The sequence below is a fragment of the Ylistrum balloti genome, unplaced genomic scaffold (genome assembly GCF_031769215.1).
Source record: "Ylistrum balloti isolate Yb309-2 unplaced genomic scaffold, AGI_CSIRO_Ybal_v1 Utg370974, whole genome shotgun sequence".
Taxonomy (NCBI): domain Eukaryota; kingdom Metazoa; phylum Mollusca; class Bivalvia; order Pectinida; family Pectinidae; genus Ylistrum; species Ylistrum balloti.
Window position 1 is genome coordinate 631,587 of NW_026782546.1, and position 20,582 is coordinate 652,168.

At 34.3% G+C, this 20,582-nt stretch overlaps 1 protein-coding gene across 1 annotated transcript; it reads right to left on the bottom strand.

The window, feature by feature from the left end:
• Positions 1-327: 327 nt before the first annotated feature.
• LOC132559820 (SAFB-like transcription modulator) lies at positions 328-20,250 on the bottom strand. The gene is made up of 17 exons (XM_060224448.1): positions 20,212-20,250; positions 18,007-18,138; positions 16,905-16,982; positions 16,684-16,729; positions 14,893-15,424; positions 13,504-13,541; positions 13,176-13,264; positions 12,678-12,824; positions 12,399-12,453; positions 12,102-12,215; positions 9,784-10,265; positions 9,021-9,181; positions 8,307-8,435; positions 7,979-8,092; positions 7,388-7,576; positions 5,798-5,940; positions 328-2,755 (listed from the first exon to the last, which is right to left on the bottom strand). The coding sequence occupies exons 1-17, from the start codon at positions 20,242-20,244 to the stop codon at positions 2,532-2,534; spliced, it is 2,706 nt and encodes a 901-aa protein (XP_060080431.1). The 5' UTR covers positions 20,245-20,250; the 3' UTR covers positions 328-2,531.
• Between the last annotated feature and the right edge of the window lie 332 nt (positions 20,251-20,582).

A 20,582-nucleotide genomic window follows, 5' to 3' on the forward strand; every position in this document is an offset into this window, starting at 1 on the left:
ACAACTTCAAAAGTCCCATATTCAAGCTGCCTATTTCTGTGGCTAACGATTGTGTTGTTTTCTATGATTTTACTATACTACATAGCAATATATTTTTGCTAATCACAGTCTGGTGTATCGCATCATGAAGTTAATGTGCTTGCATAGATTGATTTTTGTGTCTGAATGTGAACATTAAAAATAACATCTCTTTGCAAATATTAGTTGGCTTTACTCCACGACCTTCTGTTAGTACATGTTGAGAATGTCAGTTGTCTATGAAAATTATCAGTAGAACAATCCAATTCATCTGAACAACATTGGTGTGAGATTTAACAAACAAGTATGGACATTTATCAGGTTGATTTTATTCTCATATGTTCAGAAGAATAGATTCACGCAGACATACATACATCTACTTGCATCTCTTCTGAATATGTACACAAAATTTAATGGTACCAACTAAATGTGCTATTACATGGTCAAAAATAACTGGAACTGTTAGTGATTAGGTGTTCACTTCTACAAATGATGAGCATAGAGAGGATACATCTTCATTACAATACAAAGTAAAAATTATACAACATACCTCGCATTTGAATCTATATAAACATTAAATTAAAATCCTGCTACACTGCAACAGATCTTTCACATTGATCACCTAACATACATCCTTGATATTCCACTCTACATCCCTGGAACAAGTCATGGCAAATTTGAATGTTCTATATGCGACACCATGAGGACAAGATGAAAAGATGTAGTTTGACCCTTTAATGTATATCAAATGAATCTCGCAGTTGCATAACAGTATATTGTAATGGCTTTGAAGTTGAGTGTCATGCCTTTGCAAACTTCAAATGGAAGGTATCAACATGTGATTGACTGACTGATCAGCTTTATTCCTCATGGAACCAATTATATTACTTCACATGTGCCTTCATTTTTGCCATATGTTCCAGGGCTGCAGAGAGCAAAAGTGATCACAGCCCCTGGAGTATCAAGGATACCAAACTTTGGGTCAATAATAACATATATATATCTATCTTTAAATGCTGAGCTATTTGACAAAAGTAGAAATCCAAGATTTTATCACATGAAGTGAGTCATATTTCAAAATATTTTTTTTTGTTTGATCCTTTGTTACTGTGACAGTATCTAATAAACAAAACTCAGTGATCAAATGACATTATTCAACAGTATGTAATATAAAGTTTCTTGATGTTTTCTTTTTTTTTTCTTTTTTCTTTTTTTTTTTTTGTTGAGATTCAATACAAAATAATAACTTAAGTGGTACCTCTGACATGATATGTCAACACACATTATGGTCAATCTATTCTCATACTTTACACTTAAAACTATGCAAGTTTTACAATTATGAACACAATATCTTCCAATATTTAAGCAGCACCACATCAACATATACTAAATATAATCAAATATCTTCAGTATTTGCAGGTAAAACAGCAAGTTTTAAAAATTCATTATGATATTTGGTCATGATTTCACAAATCCAATGTTCAAACTGACAACACTAGATAAAAGAAACCAAAAAATACCAAATCTTCTTGCTAAATTTCATTAATGAAGATGAAATTATTTTCCTGTAATTGGCATCATAATGAATTCTGATATCTTACCAATATAATTAATTAAAACATGGAACAGTACATTTTTCATGATTTAATTTTATCAGAAAATATAAAATTACTTTTAACAACTAAAACTATGGAAATATGTACCTGTTAAACAAACTACACATATACTTACATCAGTTCAACACTATCTTTTCTATTTTCATACAAGAATTACAAATATGACAATATGTCAATTCAACAATTCATTAACATGTCATGATTAAAAACAATTACAAAATGAATCAAATAAACAACAACAAAATCATGTTTTTCAAAACTATGATAATTTAAGTACTCTGTGGTGTACACTTTGATCCTCTGAACATTTAGGTACAAACAACAGACCTTCAGTTTTGGACTTATTTTCACGCTTGGTTGTGCTGAGCAGATAAAAAATGTGTCGAAGGATGACTTACTATTTCTGTATCAAGATAAATAGAGCATTTATATATTACATCTGTTTAGATACATAGAAATGAGGTACAAACTATTTCTCCACAACCAAACAGGCTACAAGCACCAATTTTGATTTAATTCCCAGGTATGTGCAGGAAACAGTCAGGTACTGGCATGTGTAAATATATGGATTTTTAATTAAACTGTTGATGTGTTAGGTAGGTGGGGTGGTGAACTTTAGAAACCCCTCCTTGATCCCCTTTCATGTGGGTTAAGTAAAACAATAATGCTGGACGTAATTAAGTAAAATTGGAACATTTGACACAGACAGAAAAATTTCAGATAGCATGCAAAATTAGTTACATATTTCTGAAATACAAAATGTCTTCACAAAATATTCACTTCCATTACCATAATTAATCATTTTTGCTTAAAGGCTCATTATTGAGTAAAGGAAAGGATAACAAGTACACAACACAAACACAACAAAAAAGCTGTTGTCCAAATATGAGTAAAATGTTAATATCGTCTAATGTTGTGATTCATTCCTATGTGAGTGTTCATGGGGACAGCTGCATGCTGTCCGGTCATTATGCGCTGTCCTCCCATCATTATACCTGGTTGCTGCACGCTGGTCATATATGCACTAGCTCCCATATTGGAGGAAAGTCCTGATGCTGACTGTGACCCACTTCCCCAATGACTAGACTGGTGTGCAATATTTCGAGAGGCTGGTACTACACCTATTTAAGAAACAATTAAATTTAGTAGTGTTTCCAATTAAAGCTTAGATTATATCTTCAGTAGTGAAAAAATAAGATTTTACACAAGTTTCCAATTCATATGTGCTGTATGGAAAGAATGTAAAATAAACTTGTCAAAATAACACTCATTTCTGGTTTAAGGAACCGTATTCAAAGAGGCATTTATAGATATCTTCCATCAGAGTATTCAGACAAGTAAAATAATCCATCAACAAGTAATGGGATCTGTTACAGAAGTCCCTCAAACTTCCTCTCAGCCATGAATAATGCTTATTATAGCACTTAAATATAGGGAAAGGCAGTCTGTGGAACAGGCTGGCATACAACTTTCAAAATTTTAAACAAACCTGACAATGGCATTGAACCCTGGCATACAACTGTGACAATGAAACTTTAACTAACTCCTGATTAGTCATACTTTCCAATAAAACAAAGCATCACCTTCATGTTTCAGATACCACACTACACCTACATACCAAATTTCACTAAAATCAAACAATATTTAAATTTCAACTGATCAGAAGCCTCCTTATGGCAGCCATACTGGTCACAATGTCACTATTTTAATACATTGTCTTAGAAACTGTCCCACAGTTATCATTTCTACCAATTCTCCTCGTGATGTGCAAAATGGAACAAAATTTATATGTGAAAAGATATAAGCCAATTGGGAGTCAGAAAATGGTGGCAAGCTTGTGAAATCAGATAACACAAGTTGATAATAACTGATGTGAAGATTCAATAAATAGTTTTGAAGAAAAGGGAAGGACACTTTACAGTAGAAAGCAGAAAAAGAATAATAAAAAGAAATATAAACTAGTCCCCAAACTTCTTTTGTGGGGCTTAAAGGGATATTCCAACAAAGTTGCCAAGAAATTTTGTTGCTCCATTCATTTTTGATATATTTCTTATGACTATTCAATTTATTATAAGTGTTAAAATATCTTTCCTATGGTCACGTCTGACGGGCAAAATTGATGGAGTAACCGCTGACCAGATTAAAATTAGAATGTGTAAATAAAGCGCGTTTATAACGTGATCATTTTGAAAACAAGGCTTCAATCTTTGTTATCTTTTTGTTCGTTTTGCATTATCTGTTCTCTTCCATACACTACTGCCACCTCTCTTACTGTTTCCCAGTTGTGATGCATGGCTTTCGTTTCGCCCATTTTGACTTTTTCCTCTTTTTCTCTAATATACAAACTCTTTTCTTTCGCCCTAAACATATCACCATCAGAGTCACTACTTTTGTTTGTTTACAGTGTATAACACAGGTGCAAAACCTGATGTGACTTCATCAGGGCAGCATGAACATTTGTAAACAGATCAAGCAAGACCTAAATGGAACTTCCTCAAATAAATAGTGAAAGTCGTGCAATTTCCATGAGAAATTAAGTAGCTGGTTTTCTACAATTTTCTCAAAACGTATCTTATGAAATCCTGACATGCTGAATATCTATTTAATAAACAAGAGATCCCAGAGGAACCTTGGCACCCATCATTGCTTGATCTTTATATGCTCTTTGAAAGTTGTATCTTTTTACTTCTTTTCTCTTCTGTTTTTTGTTTTAATGATATGACATTTGAACATTCCTTTGCAGGAATAGCCATGATAATCTTTACCTGCCAAATCTAAAATGGCCGCCTGAAAGTAATTTTGTTTCTTTTGATTGAATCACACAAGCACAAGATGACAACAAAATAAACACACTTACGAAATTTGTGACATATCCGTTCACAGCTTCTTATGACATAGCAAAAGCAATCCAAGATGGCTGATGGTCAGCCTTTTTTTTCTGATCAGTCCAAAACTCAAACAGGCACAACTAGGGACCTAAAGAAACCTATACATGAAATTTGAGAAAGCTCTATAGATTAGTTCTCAAGAAACAGTGATAACAAACTTTTGAAGTAAAATCTAAGATGGCAGTTTGTGGGCCATTTTGTTTTTTCTCATCAGAACCAAAATCAAACAAGCACAACTAGGGATCAAGTAAAGCAAACACATGGAATTTGAGAAAGATCTAAGCTGTAGTTCTCCAGAAATAGAGATAACAAACTTTCAAAGTCAAATGTCCATCTGTCGGCCATTTTGTTTTTCTGATCAGTCCCAAAATTAGATGGGCACAACTAGGGACAAAGGAGAACCTACACATGAAATTCAAGAAAGATCCATCCATTACTTCTCAAGAAATAGCTATAACAAACTTTCAAAGCTAAAATACAAGATGGTCCCCTTTCAGCCATTTCATTTTTCTGAGCAGTTCCAAAATTATACTGGTAAAACTAGAGACCAAGTGGAACCTACAAATGAAATTTGAGAGAGATCCATCTCTTCCTTTTGAAGAAATATTGATTACACACTTCAACTGAAAAAATTTAAGATGGCTGCCTCTTTTTTTGAGAGGGAGACCAAGGGGAACCTACATGTACAATTTGAGAAAGATCCATCCAGTACTTCTCAAGAAATAGCGACAACAAAAATTGTTACAGACAGGCAGACGACAGACCATGGATGCAGAGTGATTTGAATAGCCCACCATCATAAATAAAAAAATTAATTGAATTCACCAATAAAAACTGTACTACATTGACCAAAACGGTTATTTCCCTTGTCAACGTCTCGATATCAATTACATCTTAAATATCTCTCTTTCTTCTCTTTCATCAGAAATCATTTTACTGACTGTTACATATAGAATCAAAACTATTGTTCATGACATAAATGCCAAATTCCAGGACTTTCCAAGCAGATTGCGAAACTCCACATTTCCAGAAAAGTGCTGAATTTCAATTCTTATTACTGTATGAATCAAATGATATGACTAGATCAAGCTTTTATGATATGTTCATGACATAATTTTCTAATTGCATCGAGGTAAATAACTTCATATATACAAAACCAACTGATATAAAGCTCATAGTCAAAACAGCAAGAATAATTCCTACTAGCATCGGTAGATACCATTTAAAATTTTCTATAAATATCTGAAGAATATATCTCAATGGGGTATACAATACCTCTGTCAATTTTCCTTTCCCCTCTGTTGTCAAAAGTATTCCTCTGAGGTCGTCTGTCCACATCTCTGCCTCTATCGCTATCCCTATATCTTCCTGCATCACCATCCCTGCCTCGTACAGCATCTCTGTTTCGGTCACTAAATCTGAAATAATAACATCAAAAAATATCAGTAGAATAAAGATCACTCCTTAATCCAAAGAATCTTCTGTAAGTCAAAGCTGATTAATTACAAATGCTTTAGGACAAGGCCAATCCCTTACACATATTAAGTCAATAAAATGTGTTGAAATTGAAATTTCAGATCAGGTTTTTTTTCCATATCACTATTTTGCCATATAGCTGCCTTTTTTCTGAATGTCAGAAAAGAAAATAACTTGAAATAAATTCAATATGCCAACTTTGAAACAGGGAATATCTGGAAATATAGAAAAATTGTATTCTAAATGTAAGAAAAAGTATTCTCAAAAGAAATCAGATGACAATTTTCCCAAACTGGTTAAAAAAAAAGAAATGTAAGATAAAATTATTTTTCATCTATCAGAACAAAGGAAGTGGTTAAATATTTCTGTTTATTTAGTGCTGTATAAATGCTATCAATGTTCTTCCCCATCCAGTTTCTTATGATGGTATCAATACATATGAATTTTGAGCCATTACACATCACAAGATTACTTTCATACATTCACTAGCTAGATCTACTTGTATACTACTATTTTCTGTGTCTGACCATCGTTAGTCATTACCTTGGATAGTCATTCTAATTTCAACACTGCACATACTGAAATCTTTAAGATTTAAAAAAAAAAACTTTGCAAATTTTATCCATATTTCAATACAAATATACCATAAATCAAATCAATTGTCTTGCCAATCCTCAATACTCCAGGGGTTACGATCACTTTTTCTCTCTGCATCCCTGGAACATGTCATGCCAAAATTGAACATTCCATGAGCGACACGTTGTAGACAAGACAAAAAGACTAGTTTGATCCTTTGATATACAACAAACGAATCTCAAGGTCACATAAAGATATATTGTAAAGGCTTTGAAGATGGGTGTCTCTCCTAAGTAATCTTCAAAAGGAGTGTATCAGCATGTGATTGGTCAGGTTTTTTCTCCTGGATCTATTTAGATTACTTTACTTGTGCCTTCGACTTTGCCATGACATGTTCCAAGGGTGTAGATAGCAAAAGTGATCATAACCTCTGGAGAATCGATGATGTGTCTTACCTGTAATGCTTAATCAATATAGGTACTTTGAAAGGAAAATGCAGTATACACTAAATTTCATGTCTATATAGTGGATTCAGATGTCATTACATACAGTGTACTACTATATTCAAGGTTTGATTGAGAACAGGATTCACACTTGAACTTCATGAGAAATTATGGTAAATTATGAAGCTGAGCTCCTCAGTTCATAAGTTTGATTAAAGAAAAGTACCAACATAGTCTTACTTCAGCAATACTACTTATGGGCGAGGCAAAAACAGATTTTTGATTAATTTGTGTCTAAATTAGCTACTCAGTATTGTGGTTAATTTAGTCTTCTTTGTTGTATTATTGAGGGATTGTTGAAATATCTTGCCTGTCAAATCTATCTTCATTTCTATCATCTCTGAGAGAAGAGCGAGCAGCTTCCCTGTCCCGGATATCTGACCTGCCAAGGTCCTTTCTGTTGTATCTTTCTATCCGTCTGTTGTCATAGGCATCTCTGTCTAATCGTGCATCATCATACCGAGTGGGGCGTAAATCACGAGAGTCAATATCTCTGTAGCTGTGGAAACAGTTTGTTAGATATTTCGTGAAATATGAAATATCATACCACTCACATTGATTAATCTTGAAAATGACAATCTGCAGCATATCTTATACATCCTACATAACATTACTCATGCTACAACCAGTTCAGATTTACCTTTGAGTATAAGGAAACAAAAGAACAGGTCGCTGATTGACTATGCCAGTGCCCAATATCAAGTGATCACTGAAAAGTTTGAAATCTACTACACAGTGAGTTAGTCAAGACATTTCTATTTAGATTAACATCATAAACCTTCACAATCTACTGGTGAAATATGTTGACATAAGCTCTGTAGGGACACCTGACATATAGATAAGGTTATGGAAAATTAGCACATATCAAAATCTTGAACCATGATCATGTTTCTGTACATACCGATCTCGTTGAAAAGAATCTGACATCAAAGATCTTTTGTTGTCCAACCATTCATCTTCAATAGATCTTTCAAACATACGCTTCAATGCTCTTCTGTCCCTCTCTTCTTCCAGTCTGTCCAATTCAAATCAATACAACATCTGTAAGATGACACACCTCACAGGAACCTTTTTAAATTTTAGTTTCAAATTGATTTTGTACTCTACTTGAAAAGCTCATCAGTATCATTCTGGTGATTAGCCTAATAATAACATGTTTCTGCTTTTACACTGTAACATTCTTATACCAATGCTAATGATAAATGCACAATTAATACATCTGGTTTTACCTTAAACGTTCCAGTCGCAGTCTCTCAGTCCTCTCCCTGTCCTGCTTGTCTCTCTCCAGCTGTTCTAATCGTAAAAATTCTCGTCTCTGAGCAGCAAGCCTTTCTCTTTCCAGTCGCTGCCTCTCTCGTCTAAATATTCAAAGTCAAAATCAGTAAGTGATGATGCATCTTATATATGATAATTTGAAAATCTATCACAGGCAATAATAAGTTATACTTAGTATCCCACTTGCCACCAGACCAAAGGTTTATTTTCACACTTCAAGGGTATAATACTGTGTATGGTTCCAAAATTAACATGCCAGGAAATATGAATAGTGTTCCCAGCACTACAATAATTCTGTTCTAGCATCAGAGAATTTCCTAGATCTATTCTGGCTTTCAGTCTGAGCCAATTCTCTAATCTTTTCAAGAACAAGAACTGAAAAACATACAACTGTTTTTACAGTTCCCAATCATACTATTATGAAGGAGGATTCAATTGAATAAACAACCATATACAAACAAAAACAAGGGTAATCACATGCTTTTAATCCCAACACTTTTTGTCCGAGATGTGATTTGTTGTTTAAAGTCTTTAAAATCAAAGTGAAATTCATCTTAAAGCTGACAGTTTGATAAGAAAGGGCATTTAATCTTGCCACAAAAATTCCATTTTAAAGATGTCATAATACAGTATTGATAAATATTTCAGTATTTAACAGCTTGTCCTACCTGAGTTTTTCTCGTTCCCTAGATAATTTCAATGACTCCATCCTTTGTCTTATATGAATATCTTTCTGTCGTTTCTTTTCTTGATATATCTCTTTCCTCTTAAGATCTTCCTGTAAAGACTTTCGCTTCTTCATTTTTTCCCACTCCTTTATCTTTTCTTCCTAAATTGAGGGAGAAAATGACAGATTCTTAATTTTAAAAACAAATTTGAATTGGTATATGAACACTCCTGATGGAATACAAGGAGAATAAGACAAGGCATTCCAGAAGGGTAAGCATCTTCTAATTCATTGACGACACCTGCCATGTAAATCTTGGTCAATCCAAGTAAGCAATGTTACGTTCCCAAATGAGAACAAGAAAATTCTAATAGATGTAACTTTATATTTGTATTCCATTATATAACTAATGTTAGTCTGCAGAAAATGAGCTAAATCAAAAAGCTTATATACATTGAAGTTGGCAAAATTATCTGTATAAAATTGTGGTGATTGGACTTCCTTTATTCCTTTACTTTTCATCACCAATCTTGGAGGACATCCTTCAAAGCTAATGCTATGAATGTCAGCACACTATCATTAATAAATTTGAAAATTAAGGCATTCATTGAATTTCTATATCCAGCACTTCACTATACATTTGAATATAATTACATACTTAACATTGGTTTCTGATTTTTTCTTATCAAAATGTTTTCTGAGAAAATATCAATATCATTTACATATATCTTGTATAGTTGCATTTTTCATTATATGAAACATACCTTCATCTGATCAAATGGAACAATACCCTTCTCAGAGCTTTTAGACTCTGAAGAGGCTTTTTCATCTCCACTTTTCTTTTCAGCACCATCTCCTGTTTTTGCTTCAGTTTTCTCCTCTGCCCCTTTCCCATCAACATCACTACTATCCTTTGATGGTTCTCCAGTAATTTCAGCTTCTCCTGTCTTCTCAGAAGAACTAGATGCTTCCGGTTTCTCCTTTTTCTCAGGTTTTGAACTGGAAGCTTTCTTCTCACTTTCCTTCTTTACTGGTGACTTATGTGACTTGTCACGGGAGCTGGAAGGCCTGTGGTCCTTTGAGGAGCCAGTACCAGAAGATCTTCTGTACTTTGAGGAATAGCTAGAACGACTCTGGTGACTTGAACGTATGCTGGTGTGATGTGAGCTGCGTGGCCTGCTACTCGATGATACTCGACTCATTCTGCTGTCTCTGTGTGTGTTACCATGGGACCTGTTTCGGTCACCTGAAAAATACAAAACAATTACATTTACATCTATAACAATACATTATCAAGTTAAAAACAGAATTGGCCTTATTAATTTTACAACAATTGCATAACAAGTTACTACAAATTAAATGAGTAATTTTTGTTGGCACAGAAGAGGGCATACAAGGTGTCTTACAGTAGGAGGTAACTGGAGTATCTCGAGAAGTGACCCCATACATTTTCACGTCTGTTCGAGGAATCAGAAACCAGATATCAAAGTGAAAGGCTACTGTGTTAGCACTGTGCCATCTGAGATTATAAAGTTCTTGTATTGTACTTAATAATACAGTAGATTATCTAAATATTTCAGTCAGGGTTTTCCATAATTTTGTTAGTAGTAGGCTGTATAGTGAATGTAGGAGGCTGGCCTGCCGTGTACGTGTAGTCGCGTACGGAACATTATTATGGAACTGGATTGGTGTAGACGGCCAAATGATCAAAGTAGCCGGTCAAATTGGCCGGCAACCGGCTCTCATGGAAAACCCTGTTAGTTTCCTATTTTTTAGACACACTGTTACAATGACTTTTAAACTGAAAAAAAGCATGTAAAACACTTTCAAATTTTAGTTATTCCAAAACTAAAGAATAGACTGGAAGTCCCAGAGGAATCTGACCTTCCACCACTGAAAGATCATGGGGTAACAAAAACTCTTTACAAATGGACTGTATAATAGAGGTCAAAGAGGTCATATCACATCTTTTACCTAGATGAATATGGAACTTAAATTGAATTGAATTGATTGAATAACAAATGCAAAAATTTAAAAGTAAGAGAAAAAGCAATAACAAACATGTGGCAATTTAAATATTCCACCATCTGATGATGGTGGCTGAAACACATGTTGAAGTGAGAATAGATATTGCAGTACATCAAACCCCATCTGAAAGTCTGGGATGTTAATTTTGAGCCGAACTTTTGGTAAACAGATACTGCTGTGTTCATTTTCTGATTATATTGTTGTTTTGTCTCTGGGGTAAAATGATGGACCCATGTTTTATCAATAGTCACAAACCTATGCAGAACGTTAGCAAGAACTGCTTCTGAAAGGTTCAGATTAGAGTGTGACAAAGACTGCTTGATATGTTTCTGATCAACTGCCAGAAGTCTCGGTACCAAACTGGCAGAGAGTTTTCTCATTGCAAGATCTTCCTTAAAAATGGAGGGTACACTTTCCTGTGTAATCTCAACTGTATTGGCTATATACCTCTATAACTTGCCTGTCAGCCATAGCTATATCTTGGGACTTTATTGACCATTTCTGCAACAGTGACAGGCCTTCCAGGATGGGCATTATCCCCAAGGCTCTACCTGCCATGCCACCCACCTTTTCACAGTAGTATATGAAAGGACATCATTCCTAGTGTTGCTACCATATCAGTTTGGATATCCTTAGGTGCTAGACCTTCCTTACGCAAATATTGAATCACTGCTCTTTCAGCGATTTTGTCCATTTTTCAAGTCATTTGCTTGTTTACTCAGTGCTATTTCTTCAACATAAACGTACCAAATGACACCAGTCTTTGGGCACACTGCCTTAAATAGTCAGGGGAAAGTAGAGCTAAAAAAGGGACATCCCTGCTTAACTTCTTCATCACAATGCTAACAACTTATCAATTAGCCCTCGTACTCTGGTCCATGCATAAATGTGCTCTTCAATAAGCTTCAACAATAGGATATAAATCAACTGTCAAAGAGAGGTCATGGTGGTCATTTTCCAGTTTGATTCATTGTCTGTTGAGACATATTAATGAAAGGCTGGTCTCTCAGTTATCTTTATAAAAATACAGATTTCAACAGCTGTCGGTAATCACCTGAATCTCTTTGAGTGCTGTCATTGGTTGACCGAGGTCGATAAGATCTTCGTTCTGTGATCTTTCTCTTATTTCTATCTTGGTCTTTCTTTTCTGCACTCTCTGTCTTTTTATCTATGAAATATTGAAATAAGATTAATAGTGTCAATAACACATTTATCTTTGAGGTGAATTCAATAATTTCAATTTCAAATACCTTAAATTTGTTATAACATGAAGAAAGCCATGAATATTTCAACAAACGTGCATTATCCTATAGTGTCTAACTTCATATATCTAACATAAGTAACCACATACCTGCTGTTTTCTCATCAGACTTTTTTGCAGTGTTCTTTTTAGGTTCTTTCTTGGTCTAAAAATGAAAGTGTTTATTTCATATTTAGCATTAGAGTAGCCAACAAACATTTAAGAATGAAGTTTGTTGTGTAAGAGATTTTATCTCTGACCAGTTTCATCCCTTGGTTTGCAGAAAGTGCTTCAAAATATGAATGACTCTTCTATTTAAAGCATCTTATTTATTAATTTTCAATTTGATAAGAACTTATTTCTACAATTAATTTTTGTCCATTCACTCACCACTTGTATAACATATTTGCCCTGTATCTTTGTTCCATTAAGGTGCTGAACACTGTCAGAGGCTTCCTTTGATGTTGACATAGTAACAAAACCATAACACTTAGCACCACTGATTTTAGAACTAGCCAGAACTTTGGTTACCATCACCTGTAAATTCAAAAGAGTGTGTCAAACAAAGAAAAATAGTTTATCTTTCATCAAATATACAAAGGTCTGAACATCTATACTAGGATTTGATATCAATAATCCAGACATTTCCCATTTCTATACTCCATTTCATACAGAGAAACCGATGTACTGGTTCATGTGTATCATTTTCATAGCTATGTTAATTTGATATCCATAAGTAAATAACTAAAAAGTGGAAAATACAAAGGAACTTAATTGGTGTACCATTGTGACATTATTTAATAAGCTTAAATGTTACAAGTCAAAACATAATATATTGAAAATGAACAAGTCACAGGTTTGATTATGAAATAATTGAACAATGCCCACCTTTCCATATTTGCTAAATAATGTCTTGAGGTCTGCTGCCTTTGTTGTGGATGGAAGACCACTCACCCATAAATTGCGACTGACGCTCTCTAGAATTTCAGAAAATAACTTTGTTACATGATCTATAATAATGATATAATGTGCAGTATTTATTACATGCAGTTCAATGTTCTCATACTAATGCTGTGTCCTTCCATTTCAAATTTAATGTATATATCATGCAAATGCTGACTTAAAATGACTTATCAAATTGCAGAGCTTAACCTTCAGAAAATGAATTCAATTTTGTTTCAATTTTTTGAAAGATTACAGTTATTATATTACTGACCGGTTTTTTCGTTACTCTTGCTTTCTGATGGCTTTGAACTGAAAGTAAACAAAGAAGGAGATCAGTACTGAGGTAAACATGATATATGCCCTCTGATAAGAAGATACACATACAGTTCTTTAGCACAAAACTTCCTCACAAAAACCTGCATATTTAGGAAAACAAATCAGCATTTACTAACTCAAGTATGTTAATCATCAACAGGCAAAGGAAAGAAAAGAATTTTTGAAAAAGGCAGGATATTTATGTCAGAAATGAAATTATGACATAAAGAAACCAGACAAGCTGGCAAATATTAGCACATTCAGCACATCATAAAAGGAGATTTAGTATCAGATTTGAAATTGAGACAAAAAATTGTAAGTGCAACAATTGAGTGTAACAGTAGCAAACATCATTTTTTGGATATATATATTTTTAGTTGTGAACTTGTAATAGTGTAAATGGTTTTGTTATCGGAGCACGAAACTTCCGATGGTTGTGTTGTGGAACCACTTTTGTAGCAGGTCTACAATACCAGCATATGCACAATAAACCTATCAGTATCAGCTTAAAATGACATGACATTATCTTTATCATAGGGTGGCACAGAGAATTGGCATATTTTTGTAAGCCCACTAAGCAGATCAGGGTCAGGGTCAAATAATCATGATGTTTTCAATTTGAGATCGAGTCATCACTGAACTGATTTCTAATGATATGATATACCAGGATAAGATTGAAGCATGAATCATTTGTTTATACACTATACAAAAGCCAATGGGCACACTGATGCACAAAAGGTACTGTAGGTATATCACATCCACTGGATTGGTAGCTTGACCTTTAATAAAAGATCTATTGCTTGCCTCTATTAAGACCAATTAATGAGTTAAATAGCATCAGCATATCAATTAGTTGATCAAAATGTCAATTCTGATAGGGAGTGATTCAGCTATTTGCAACCAACATCAACTTACCAAACAATTAAGAACTACTTCAAATTTGACATCTGCCGATATATTACAAGTTTGCTATATTTGTTGCACTCACATTGTTCATTTTTTTTATCTGACTTAAAAAATGAAAAGATGCTATATTGTAGTAGGTATGAGTTATAATATTTTTTGTTCTCAATTGAGATTCAAATTTCTATATCTCCATACCTATGTTAGAATTCTGCAACAATTCAAAAACAACACAACTGTGGTAAGATAGTGTGATGCCAAAATACAAATGATGTTAATCTAAAAAGTTAGAAAACTTCAAAGAGATTTTAAAATTTGTTCTACTATTATGCCTGAAACAAAACATCCAATATTATACAAAGTAAAAATACACCAACATTTTACATGAAAGTTTTAACATTTTTACAGCTACAAGAAATGTTTGAATACAAACCGAACCGACCTCTTGGTATCAGACTGAGATTTGTTGGCATCTTCTTTCTTTGCTTCTTTATCGTTACAAGAGGCGGTTTTGTTAGCAGATGTAACAGTATTGTTCTCTTGGGAAGTTGCACTTTTTTCAGCATTACTTTCAAGCTCTAAGGACAGTTTCTTATCTCCACCAGCCAATTCCATCTCACTGTTATCTAAACCCTTCTCTCCTTCCTGATCAGCTGATACGCTTATTGACTCCTGCTCCTTCTGGGAAGTCAGAAGATCAGCATCTAAATCATTCTGAGGGTCTTCTACCTGCAGAACATCACTTTCTTCTGCAATGTCTTCTGATGTATCAGCTGTATTTACATCAGCTGTGCTGTCAGTCTTATCAACCTGCTGAAATTCTGTCTCCTCCACAGGTTTCTCAGCCTCTTGCACCTCACTTACAGTTACTTCTATAGGAATGGACACATCATTTCCAGAACTGCTTGCTGCTTTGTCTTTAGCTTCTTCTTCATCACCACCATCAACATTACATGGAGCTGTGTCAACATGTGCTAGAGAAATTCAAATCACGACTTAATACCACATCATCAAAGCATCAAAATATCAAACATAAATCTATCTTTATGTTATGAACAGAAGAGATTATCTTATATCTTGAATATCATAACTGTAAATTAATCTATTAAAAAAGATAATAAGCTGGTATATGGACAGATTTCCAAACAACACATGATGAACAAACTCAAGCTGCAAATACTGGAAACTTCATCAGCCTTCATCCTCATCCCAACAGCTGGAAAACTTGGAAAACAGTTTTCATCATCTCTTTCTGAGAGGTGTCAGGCATCTACAAATATCGTCTCATAAAAGGACAAGCATATTCTCCATGGCTTCATGTACAGATCTTTTCTGGTGCCGTTATCTCTCCCACCATCACAATTCCAGTGGTGGGATATGGGAAGTGATAGCAGATTGCTGTTAATTTTCAAAGCATTACGACGAGAACAAATTTGGTCATCTGAAGTTTGTTGAAAATTCAACAGTTAACAAATCAAGTGTGATAAAGTGCAACAATTTTTACATTGACAAGATATATCAAGTTAAGATGCAGACAATGGAACATAAAAAGTCATCTCATTTTCAAATAATGAGTCAGTAAATATTTGTTCAAAAAGTAAACACAAATCCCCAATATACCCCTATTTTGAAGTTGTCAAAAGACGAAAAAACTGAGCACCTCATCACTTGCTTTGAATAGCCAGGGGTGTAAAAAAGGTTTTCAAAGTACTTGTCCAGTGCAAGTAGATTCAAGTTTAGTTACCTGAACATGATTTTCACTGGCCCAATAAAATACTTATATAATTATTGATAAAGCTGCAAAATGTACCAAATTCTGGAAATGCTTACTTAGTTTCTAACATAGAAAGATTTATGTATTCCTCAAAAAAGTGATTATTGTCAAATGTATAACAGAAGTCTGAAGCAGTCTGGGAGTAAATCTCTTAATTAGAAGTATTTTGTAAAGGATGGAATACTAATGATAAGTAAGAATTTCCATTTAAAAGAATATCAAATTCCCATCACCTGCAGCTTGGGGAATGCAGAAAACCAATGTATGTAAGTGTTGTGATATTAATGCCAATATATTGCAATTCCTTAGACAAGTCTACAAACTTTTTGCAGTTAAGTGCATCAGACAAGTAGGATTTTACACCCCTGAATAGTATTAAGTATTTTCAAATAATTCAAACAAATTCACACCAGAATCAACAATATGCCAACAATAACCAAAAGGATAAATCTGTTTTACCTTCTAATCCAGATTCTTGTTTAGAATTGATATCGTCAACCTCCACCTACAACACAAAACATCTTGTTAAGTCTATGAATGATATATACCTCAGAAGTTAACCATCCACAGTACTTCCTTTTATAAGTTATCAATCATAGATAAAAAAACTTTGTTTTGAAAATGTATATATCCCTTTCAATTTCTTATGTATAGGTGAATGTGATTCACATTCAACTCACCATATCCTCATTTATTTCAATAAACTCTTCACCAAGCTCATCTTCTTGGAAGTACTCGTTTTCCTGTACATCTTCTTCCTACAATATAAAATGATAAATTGTAGTAGGCTATTATTTTTTGTTTTGGGGTAGGGGTGGGAGAAGAAGGATATGTCAGTGGTTTTAAATGAAGACATGATAAACAACCAATATTGTTTCAATGGTTAAGAAACTGATTTGGAGAATGTCCAGCAGAAGATGTCTCTTTCCCTGACCAGTGCATCACTCCAGCTTATATTAGATTTGATGAAAATATGAATTAAAATATTTTTCCTTTTTTTATTTGAACTGAACTATTGTTTAAATGTTCACTTTTCAATATATCCATTTTTCCTGGCGATGAATAAAAGTGTCATAGAATAGCTGATATCATATTGGCCAAGCCATAAGGCCTTGGTCTGTCATGATGGCTTTTGGCCTTATAACTGGGTGAAAATGACATGTACAAGAGCTGATGGATAACAAATATTATCATAAAGTGTAATTTCAATAGAATCCTGCATATGAAATCCAAGAAAGACTGAATGGAAATTATTTGGGAGTTGGGACCAATGATGAGGAACCTACACATCGAGTGTGAAAAATATAATTCCAGAACTTCTCAAGAAATAGTGATCACAAACTTCAACTGTCAAAATTAAAGATAGCTGCCAGTTGGCCATTTTCTTTCACTGATCCATCACAAAATAAAATAGGCATTGCTAGGGACCATGGGGAGTAGTTAAATAATTTTGAGAAATATTCCTCCAGTACTTCTCAAGAAATTGAAATGAAAATCTTTTACTTGTAAAAATCTTAGACGGTCGCTTGATAAAGGGGAACTTACAAATGAAGATTAAGAAATAGCTATTTAATACTTTACAAGATACAGTGATTGTTTACAGATGAACTGATAGTGGATAGATACCAGAGCACAGACAAAAGGGCTAAAAATAAAAGATGTATATCAAGTTATATCTAAAAATATTCAGTTATGCACATCAAACTGTTTACTAATCCACTTGAAATTACCAAAAATAATCTTCATATTTGCACATTTATTTGCAAGACAATTATTTATTACCTGTATCTGATCAGCTGTCACCTGGTCCACCACCTCCATATCTCCATACATCAGGTCCAATAATGATTCCTCATCAGCTGCGTTCTCTTGCTCCCCATCTGGGGCTTCAGGAGAAGTTGTATCCACCACTTCCTTAAAATGTGGAATGAATACCTCTTTTAATATTGTAATTGATGTATTAGATTTTGCTATACATTATCAAAAACCATGACAATCTTTCAGGGAAAGATCTCATTTCAAATGATTTTTGCAGCCAGCTGGAGTGTTACATCAGTTTCTATTTCAGGGAGGAAAATCATCAAATATATTCACAAATCAGTGGAAGTCACTCTCTACCTATTGACTCTCAGAATCTGTAATTGCATCACCACCAAATTAGTAGTTCTGAATAGCACTGAATAATAACCAATTGACAAATTTGTGATTCTAAATTAAATGAAGGTGTATGGATGATTGGACAGATTAAAGTACTTGCTTGTGCTATATCATCGAAATATTTGCATATACAAAACAGCTCTTGCATCCACAGCACAAATGGATTGAGATATGAAATCAATGATTGCCAGTAATGAAAACTCTTATCTTTTAATATCACATGGGCTTGCTGTTTTACAGTATTCTCAACTATGTTATGCATATGCATAATCAGAACCCAAGTGAGCCATCTTGGTCCAACAGAAATTAGTTGATTACTCTGTCAAATTCAAGTTTAAGATCTTGGCCAGCGGCATATGGAGTGCCTATACATAGGTGAGGCAAATGGAGAGAAATCATCTTTGAATGGTAAGCAGGTCTATTTATCAATCACAGAACATAATGAGATACAAACCAGTTACCACAATTCTATAAGACAAACTAAACTCATCTGTCCATGACAAACAACTCAACATCATACCCTACCACATAACTAATACCATAATTGAAATCCCAAATAAGTCTTGTAAACATACAAACACTGACACACTGTATCAATATCTTTATTCTGACCTTGGGTGGGATGTTTAAGTTTTACTGGCACCAGATACCAGATACCTGCATTGACCTAGTCAAATATTGCAACAACAGGACAAGACTAAACACTACAGGTATCCAAGTTTCTTTTTATAACACACAAGGATAACTCAAAAACATATATTCAAAAGCAAGTTGCATTAAAAAACAATTGTTGATTACTGGAAAATCTTCGGAGCCAAACAGGTTAGTTACTCTGAACAGTACAGATAACAAGTTGACCTGGGGATATCAATAACTGTTACCAGCTATGCATTAGCATACCAGAAGCCATACATGTGCAATCCAGGAAATCATTATTCTATCACTTTCTTTGTACAGTGATCAATCTACATCAGGGTTTCCTATAATTTTGTTAGTAGTAGGCTGTGTAGTGAAAGTAGGAGGCTGGGTGAAGCAAGCAGACCTAAGCCGCAACGCGGCGAGGTGGGGGTGGCCTGTTGTGTACGTGTAGTCGTGTACGGAACATTATTACGGAACTGGATTGGTGTAGGCGGCCAAATGATCAAAGAAGCCGGTCAAATCGGCTGGCGACCGGCTCTTATGGAAAACCCTGCTACATTTTATTTCCGTGAGTCCTTTTCAACTTTATTGCTAAATACAATGGGTCCTGCATTGTAAAATTGAAGTACTTTCAAAAATTCTTTGAATCCCATCAAAATTCAGTTTCAAGAATGGCAAAATAAACCATTTGCTTTTTTAACGTTACATATTTACCAAAATGGCCATTTGACATCGAAGAACGATGTTTATTTCGTCCCACTTTTCTCCATTCCAGTAATCCCTACCCTCATTCAATTTCGGTAAATAGCCTGTTCACATTGCGACAACTAGAGTACAGTACTGTTGTTTGTTTCTTCGTTGCTAAATCTTTTTAAAAAATTAACCAAATCACGTGGTTCACATCAATTTATCTTGAAAGTTATCGAACAAACCGAAAAGTAATGAAAGGAATGTTCCCCCATCTACCGCGTCAAACCGAAGTAGACCTAACAGGCGACGGACGACTTCAGTAGATCGCGATCGTCCGCCATTGTGATTTAAGCCAATGCGCTGACGACCATGAAAAATAAACCAGGCTAATTCATGGTAGAATTCCTATTTCAGGAAGGTAGTCTGAAAATATCACATTGTGAAATTCAATTCGATTTATATTAAGCTTTAACGTACACATATTTTACTTCGATAACATACCAAATCATCCATCAGCAGTTCTTCGTCAGCCATATTGCCTCGAAGTGTCCGCTTTATTTAGGGCAGATACTAAAATTAAGACAGAGAATTACCGTGCAGAGTACACTGCCTCTAGCGATAACGTGTGACCTCAGTTGGGAATGAATAAGATGTCATTCTTTTTTCTGTTATCATTTTCATATTTATGTCCATTCGTATAATATGAAACTATACAAATTCTGATGGAAAGCCAACTTTCAATTTAAAAAAGTTACATTTCTAAAATTATATCACCAGATACCTACTGCGGTTCTACTATGGTTTTAATTTTGACAAAGACGCCACATTCATGATTTTTAGACTAACAGCAGCAAAATTTGCTTAATGATATC

Coding starts and splice junctions, on each gene's coding strand:
- LOC132559820 (XM_060224448.1), bottom strand. CDS start 20,244: ATGGCTGACGAAGAACTGCTGATGGATGATTTG. Junction 16,983..18,006: donor TGACAGCTGATCAGATACAG/GTAATAAATAAT, acceptor TTTATATTGTAG/GAAGAAGATGTACAGGAAAA. Junction 16,730..16,904: donor TTGAAATAAATGAGGATATG/GTGAGTTGAATG, acceptor TTTGTGTTGTAG/GTGGAGGTTGACGATATCAA.